This window comes from Mastacembelus armatus, chromosome 4 (assembly GCF_900324485.2).
Source record: "Mastacembelus armatus chromosome 4, fMasArm1.2, whole genome shotgun sequence".
NCBI lineage: Eukaryota > Metazoa > Chordata > Actinopteri > Synbranchiformes > Mastacembelidae > Mastacembelus > Mastacembelus armatus.
The window spans coordinates 25,200,120-25,208,747 of record NC_046636.1 but is presented as its reverse complement, the minus strand read 5'-3'; the positions used below and the strand labels follow the sequence as shown (position 1 = coordinate 25,208,747).

At 42.6% G+C, this 8,628-nt stretch overlaps 1 protein-coding gene across 1 annotated transcript; it reads left to right on the top strand.

Moving 5' to 3' along the window:
* Window positions 1–281: 281 nt before the first annotated feature.
* On the top strand, window positions 282–6,003 carry s1pr3a (sphingosine-1-phosphate receptor 3a). Its single transcript, XM_026305324.1, has 2 exons — window positions 282–1,197; window positions 1,895–6,003. Exon 2 carries the CDS (start codon window positions 1,996–1,998, stop codon window positions 3,193–3,195), a length of 1,200 nt encoding a protein of 399 aa, XP_026161109.1. The 5' UTR covers window positions 282–1,197; window positions 1,895–1,995; the 3' UTR covers window positions 3,196–6,003.
* Window positions 6,004–8,628: the final 2,625 nt, after the last annotated feature.

Sequence of the window (8,628 nt, the reverse complement as noted above, 5' to 3'; positions counted from 1 at the left end):
GATACTGGCAGATAAAACTGCCTTTATCCCCACTGCGACTTAACCTCACATGCCATATAACATTTTTTTCTTTTCAAAATAACACCCCCCCAAAAAAAAATGCATTAAAGGAGATGGAACGTGTGACTCTTCCCTTCCCATCCATTCCAGTCAGCTGTAATGGGAGAGGTCTGAACTATCTCACACTCTGCAGGAGCAAACAGGCTGAATCATCTTTTATTTGAACACGATGAACAATGACTGAGTCTGAGAGAGTAAATGGCCTTGAAACTTCTGTGTCTCTCAGTGCAGGAGATGAATTATCCAGAAAGGCAAATAAACACACGTCAGACTGTAAGAAAGCTGAGCACCGAGCTCTGGGCATGACCGAGTCCACAGTTTGCTTTCTATACTCTGACAAAACGCACCGGGGGCTGACTGAGAATATTTCTTTACGCATAAACCCTGAACATACGCAGCAGTAATGTATAAAAACATTAGTATGGACGCATGAAGTTGATGCTGGGAACCAGTGCGAAACAGGAACAAAGCAACACATCAAGGTGTGCGAGGCTATTTGAGGATGACACAACTACAGTGAGCTCATGAAGCCCTTAGGGTAAAAAACTATAACATGTGTTGGGACAAGTTGAGCGCAGAGATGCTATGACACATCAGAAAAGATCAACAAGGTGTTTTTGTTTTTTCACCACAGCGAGCTCTCTGCCCACGGACAACACAAACAACCGTGGAAGCTGCGCTTGAAACTCTGGCTGCTCTGTTCCAAAATGCAAAACTAAGGTGTAAACGCAAAATGCCACATCTGAATTTCAGCTTCTGGTAATTCTGATGTTTCTTCTGACGCATAATTAATGGTAAAAAACAAAAGGTGATGGAAGATCCCGCCCCACCGGCTGGGAGGGGTGAGCGCAAGACGGTCCTAGCGCACAGTGAGGACACGACAGAGGAGGAAAAGCCGAGTGGACAGAGTGGACAGAGTGGATAGAGTGGGCTTTTGGATGAAAGACTTTCATTGGGAGGATCTTTTCATACAGACCAGGATAAGCTATAGACATTTCACTACACATCGAGTATATCCCATTTTGGCAACATCCTTTTTTTACCATCACCTTTACGCAAAAAGTGGAAGAAAGAAACTTTCTAACTGTAAATCTCTCCTCACCCACGGGATGTTTGGATGAAGGCAAAACCCAGAAGGTACGACAGGAAGCTGCTGTAGTTCTAGACTTGACTGTGCAGGCACTTTATTTTGTCGCGGACTGCAGGTTTTGAACCCTCCGTTTCCAAATGAACGTTTCCACTGAGCTTAGCGCAGCTTTTTCAACACAGGAAAGTTCTTTGTAGATCTCCATGAGTTCTTCTCATCTTGTTACTGGAGAGGTTGGTTTTATTTTGATACAACAGGCTCATTATGAGGATTGAATTCTGACCTTAATATTGAGAGAAAACCTGTTTAACCAGCCTCAGGATTACAAATGCTATTTCGCCATTATCTTTGATCACAGACATTTATCTGAGTTTCACTGTGGTAGGATAGTTGAACAAAACAGAACTGCCGCAGCCCTTTGCTCCAGGGTGACACTGGAAAAAACTTGTAATGTCCTGAATTTACAGGTTTTTGTTTATTTCTTTCTGCCTTAGGTCTTTTATGTCGCTATGCAGTTTACATTTCCTAAGTGTTGCTGTTCTCTAGGCCAGTACACATAAAAGACATACTTAAGCCCAGTAAGGTTAAATTATTACACCTGCTTTTCAATGTTTTTAAATAACATTTTCTTTCTAGTCATTCTAGATATAAATTTGTCAAAAGTCTTGTTGACTTTGGTGGCATGTCAGTGTTAAATCTAAATTATATCTACTTAAAACATATCTGCTAACTTCATTTGATTGACAGGCCCTTCAAGAGGCTGTAAGATGACCGTCCTCCCTCTGCTGTGTCCAGTGCTGTGGCACCCTCTGCTGTGTGACTGAGGAAGGCCAGGAAGGGCGGGCAGCATGGGGAACACGCTGGAGGAAGGGATGAATTTGGTCATCGTCAGCCACTACAACCACTCGGGGAAGTGGGACCGGCCTCGCAGCAGCGGGGCCTGTAAGATGGCTGTGCTGCTCTTCATCTGCGTGCTCATTGTCCTGGAGAACATCACGGTTCTTCTTGCTCTCTGGAGGAACAAGCGCTTTCACAGCCGCATGTACTTCCTCATTGGGAACCTGGCACTGTCAGACCTGCTGGCCGGTGTGGCCTATGTAGTTAACATCTTCACTTCAGGACGTAACACTTTCTTCCTGACCCCAGTGCAGTGGTTGGCCAGAGAAGGGAGTATGTTTGTGGCTCTCAGCGCCTCCACGTTCAGTCTTCTGGCCATTGGGATTGAGAGGCACATGACTATGGTGCGACTGCGTCCCTGTGAGACTGCAGGTCGAGGGAGACTTCTAGCCCTCCTGGTGGCCTGCTGGCTTGTGTCAGTGCTGCTCAGCGCCCTGCCCAGTCTGGGCTGGAACTGCCTGAACAATTTGGCCTCCTGCTCCACAGTGCTGCCACTCTATGCTAAGAGTTATGTGGCCTTCTGCATTAGTGTCTTCAGCGCACTGTTGGTGGCCATCATCATCCTCTACATCAGGATCTACCGCCTGGTGACCTCTAGCGGCCGCAGGGTGAGCAGCCGGCCTTCAGAGCGCTCACTGGCCCTGCTGCGGACAGTGGTTATTGTTCTTGGAGTGTTTGTCATGTGCTGGGCCCCCCTGTTCCTCCTGCTGCTGCTGGATGTGGGTTGTAGCCCAGATAATTGCCCTGTGCTCTACGAGGTGGACTGGTTCATCGCTCTAGCTGTGCTCAACTCTGCCCTCAACCCTCTGATATACACTCTGTCCAGCAGAGAGATGAGGGCAGCGTTCTTCCGGCTGCTCTGCTGCTGTCAAACGAGCACGGAGCCCACTGGGACTCCTGCGGTGGGGAGCCCCCACCTGGGCACCGCCATCCCTACAGTGGAAAACAGCAAGTCCAGTTTGGGCGTAGGAGGCAGCAGTGGGGCTGGCAAATCCACACTAAATAGGGGGAAGGTTCCTACACCTGTGACCTCTGACCACAAACATGGAGATCCCTCTGCCAATGTGGTGCCCCTCCCCTCTGGACCTGCAGACCTGCTCTCGGCTGTGCTTGTGAAGGCGGGGGCGCTACCCCCCCTCAGCAAGTTTTGAATGTGGTCTTACAGTCAGAACTGACAAAGTCCTGCAATTAGCCAGCTGTTCTTTATGCACAACAGCTGCAGCAGCATGGATAAAACAAAGTATTGATACAATAAAACAAATCCAGACTGTAGATTAGAGAACAATCAAAATCATTTAAAGCCACTATTTATAGAACAGGGCAGTTGCTTAGACATGGACTAAACCAAGCCCCTAATTAAATATTAGTTTGTGAAACTAGTTTAGATAATATGTTGAACAACAGAGGATGATTATCTTTATCAGTATTGTGTCTGTCAGTGTTTTTGTTTTATTTTTTCATTATTGGCTGAAAAAATCTAGTGGGCACTTTTTTTTTTGCATGTCCTATATGCAAGTTTTAAAACACTTACATTTTCCATCACAACTTGAGTTGGTAAACTATTTATTTTCTGTGAAAACATTTGCCACAATAGTATTACAAATTACTTGGTATATTTTTTGCTTTGTGTGCATAAAAACTGACATGGTACTAGGATTTTATTATTAATGATGTTAAGATTTGAAGTGCACTGTAACACAAAATAAGATTCAAGGTTTATCAGACCAGCAGGATGACGAGGCTGTGATGCTCATCACAGCTCAGGCAACAAAACTATAGGATGAATGCAAAATACAGAGGCAACACTTGCAGTATTAGATTCTCACCACTAGTGGGCAAGAAGGTGAAGTTTGTCCTGATAGTGGTGCCACAGGAAAAACTATGTTCTACTAAAATCTGCAGAGTTGGACTTGTGTATGGTGGCCCTATTCAGGCCTGACTCTGTAATACCACATTCGGCTTATCTTTCATCGGTTTATGTTCTACTTTGTCAGCATCAGCTGCACTGTGAGCTGAATTAGCATGGCTAATTACTACACTTGTGGGCATTTTTGCTTCTCATCAGCACATCTCGAAACCACTCACACATCAACTAACCACTATTGAATAGAAGTGTTGGATGTGAATTATTTAATGGTGGTGTTCTGTAAATGACAATTCTGCCTAGGGTGATGTAGTGCCTGATATCTTTATAGCCTTTAGCAAATAAAATAAATCCTATTCCATTTTTATGAGAATTTCCCGTGTCATGTTATATCAAATCAGCGTTTCAGCCCCCTTCCTCTTGGCCAGGCTCAGTCTCTGATCATTTGCATAAATTGTCAAGGGAACATGCAAAAATCCCAATGACAGTGATTTTGTCTGCATTTTTTCTATCATAAGTCTGGGAGATGTTAAAACATATCAATATGCTCTAGTCGATGTTCATACGAAGTATTAACCCTTTCTAATCTAGACCAGGCTGTATTTGTTATTAAAATGCAACTGCTGCTGCCATTTTCAAGGTTGCAAAGCCGGGCATATTTGGCTTTCTAGTAGCTGAAGCTGATTGTTGATAGTGCTTTGCTGTGTTTCATTTACAACACATTACATTCTTCCAAATGTTGCTGATCCACAGAGCCCAAGGGTGTTCCAGTTGTTCCTGCTCTGCTTTGTCATGTGCTGATTTGCTGCTCAGAGAGAAGAGAAATGCCACCTGAGTTAACCTGCTGCACTCATTTAATATCCTAATGGGGAGCTGATTGATTGGTGTTGTCTTATTCCCATTCACAGGAACAATGCAGAGAAATTCATGATATTTGTTTTAACTGTGGGTTTTCAGTTGGGTGAGATGAGGTAGATGTTAGTCAGGAAAGATATACTGTGTTAATATCATGTTGAAAATATGTCTCATTACCTGGTAAATTAATTACATAACCAGACTGGCAGGTTCAATTTATATGTCTAGTTCTGGTTTCCCCAAAATCTGTGCTGCTGTGAATGTTTCTTTAAAAAGAAGCAATAGATGGGAAGATAACAACCCAATTTATTGTTCACCCCACATTGCACAGCAAGACCAGACAGGAGCTGACAGACTGGCATTTCATACAAAGGATGTGTGCGCCTCCATCTCTGATGAAAAAAAGACAAGAATGTAATAGCAGCCAAGCGTTTCCATCCTAAAGGTTACTGACTGCTTCCTGTCAGAAGCATTTGAACATTTTCGTTCCAGAATTAGCCGGGGATGATGACTGTGGCCTTGTGCCACGTGGAACATTAGAAAATGCCACCATGCTAAGTTGTGTAGCATCATTTATATAATGTGATGATTTCTGTTCACTCTCCTCTTTTTTATCCTCCTTGCTATCCTCTTCTTCCGTGCTTCTGTCATTAATCTGACTCAAACCTCATAAGGTTTAGTTTGATTAACATGGATTTACCGTCTGAAAATCACTTATACATACAGTTAGTCCATGAACTGACAGAGGTATTGTTGCAGTGTTTGCTTTGGCACTTAGGTTTTGTTTTTAGTCTTTTAATGAAAATCTATAGTATATAAGTTACAGTCCAAATTTAGATTTTTGTTAGTTTTTAGTTAAACAGTTTTGTCAGTGAAGCAGCTTCTGGATCACTGGCTGCTGTGCAGACTGAGTCTGACACAACACAGATGGCGACTGTAGCCTCAAAATGCTTATATATTAAAAAACACAGGAAAAAACTAGTCAGAAGTGTCACTAATGAAAAACATATATAAATAAACATTTTAGTAAAAAAGTTTCAGATATTTTAATATTGATTTGTGACATTTTAGTCTCGTTCATATTAACGTTAGCTCAAGCGGTTTAATCAAGTTTTGAAGAAGAGATGTTAGATAATGGAGAAAACTTTCACTAAGGCTTTCTGAATTACAGACTTCACACTCATTTGTTAATGTTTTACATTATCGTTTAATTTTAATTTCTTAAAAAATGTAAAACATTCATCATAGTTGTTGTTTTTAATTTTAATTTTGCTGTGGTCCAGCTTTTGATATGACATCAAGGAATATATGTCTGTTTTTAGTTTTTCCAATCACTGTACCTTATTTATTAGCTGTTCCTTCCTGACATCACTTACTGCTCCTGATGATGGTTTCAAGGCAAAGCCTGGATGTGCAACAGTGCCAGACTCACTCTAAACAAACAATACAGTGTTTTCAAACTGTGGTTATAAATCACACAATGAAAATGACATTTTTAGACATAAAAATATTGAACATCCTACCTGTTGTCGTCCTCAGACACCTTTGTTTCATTGGCTGTGAATGTCTAGATAAAGAGAAAAAAGCTCAAACATGTTCAGTAAAATTAATAAACTCCTTTTCATTGAAATCTTATGTCTTCAAATTACAGCTATGACAGATCCGATTTCTCCAAACACCTCAAACAAAAACCGTTTAATGGCTACATGCACTAACTAGGTCAAACACCTTAATAAATCATGTTAACTAAATAGCCGTCACCAATCTTCTTTGAGGATTTAGACATGGTGGATTTGTGTCATTCTCTGTGTACAATGCCTATTTGCATATGACTTATGTGAACACAAAAAAGGACAAGAGAATCACACCACCCCCTGTCACCATGATCCTGGCTTTATGCTGCTGTGTGGCGAGGAAGAGTACATGCATGTGTGTGCGCAGTTTCATGTGTCACGTTTTTGTGCAGACAGACATGCACGCGCCGGGTGTGTTTGAGAGGAAGAACAAAGACTCCATCTGGTCGAGCCACTGAATATGAAACACTTCTGTCATTCTCAAGTCCCTTTTTTTAAGCAGCTCGGAGGTGGAGTGGGGCCAGGAGGAGAGCGGCGAGGGGTCCCATTGGAGGCTGCCGCTCATGCAGGGAGCCCTTAGCCGAAGCCATTTTCTCCTGTTCGACCTGAGTTGTACTACTCTCCCCAGAGGAGAGACACATTCATCTGGTGTGTGATGATTCTCCTCCCCTACTCTGCACCTCCATGGCTCTCAGATTCAATACACTGCAATTACATGGAGAACAAAGAGAGTGAAGACACAGGCAGACACTGGCGATAAGCTCCCCAGGATCAGAGAGCTTTATCCAGGGAGCAGCTGGGAAGAAGATGGGGGAGCTGAGGCAAAGGTCACTTCGTAGGAGGATAACTGAAGGAGCTGGCTGAGATTTGGATTGGTGGACAGCCTTCCCAGCATCCCTCTCTACACCCCGTTGCCATTCAAGCTAGTGCTGATCAAACAGACTCCCATTGAGGTAATGCAGGAACATTAAACTGAAAACAAAAAAAACCAACATATTTTTAAAGTGATTTTAATATCATGTACGTTCTTTTATCACTAACGTCTTAGTCCTTCCAGTGATATATGATTATACAGCAAAATTCATCTGCATTATTAATAAAACTCGCCATCATTTGACAAATCGTTTGAAAGAGTCCAACTTCTTCAGATTTCTTATTTTGTACAGCTTAGAGTCTAATCACAAAGATGTTCAGTTTACAGTGGCATGAAACGGAAAAAGCTCCAAATCTTCATATTTCAGAAGCTGGAAATTTGCACATTTGACTAAAAAATAATCTAAATGCCTTTTCTACTGTCAAAAATCTTTCAACTGTAGCTGTAAGAAAATCATTCTAGATTTCTACATTTATATCAAAACTGGTTTCTTTTGCTTCAAGACAAGAAAACCACTGCCTGTCTTTGACTATGGAAATAAACTGCATGCTGATGCTACTCATTCCATCTTGAAACAACTTGATGTGTTTTTTTTTTTAAATCTGTTTCCACCTTTTAAAGCTTCCTCAACTTATCACATGACTTCTCAAGCCCTACACGATTCATCAGGCCTCAGGACTGGCTAATTCCTCACACTGCAATGATGAGGACATACTGAACTTGACACAATTCAGTACTTTTCAGTTCTTTGCGCCAGATATGCTTTTCCATCCTAACAGATAGGTGGCAGGAGTAGATAAGAATATTTTCCAGACTCCACCCTACGTACATGCCCCTCGCCTCAAAATCCCCCAAAACAGCAGCTGCTTCATCTCCAAACCTTCTCTGATTGCAGTCTTCTGGCAGGGCCTGGCGGCATGCACGCACCTGCTCACCCTGACCTCAGATCTATCTCTTCCATGCCTCCCTGCCACAAATGTAGGGATTAGCATGTCTGGAATAGAGGTTACGAGAGAAGGATGACGGCAGGCTTTTAGCCTGGCATGCGTGTCCTGTTCCTCGCTTGTGGCATTGAGCGTGTGTGCACAGCTGGCTGATCCCCTGCCTCTGTGCATGCAAGCAGCCTGGAGGTCTGTGTTTGTTGTGCGAAAGAGCATCTGGAGAAATCCTTGATAGCGTAGATGAAAAGCAATTAAAACCTGACAACTTGATTTCTCTATAAAATTAAATATGAGAAATTGCCCTGCCTATCTAATCCAGTGAGACGAGCACAGACAGAAATGACTCGTGTGAAAACAAACACTGTTCCATCTTTGACAAAAATGTCTTTGTTCGTGTGGGACTCCATCACTCTAGGAAGACACTGACTCAAGACCTTTAAAAGCCAAAGTGTGCAGTCAAGATTTCAACGTCAGGA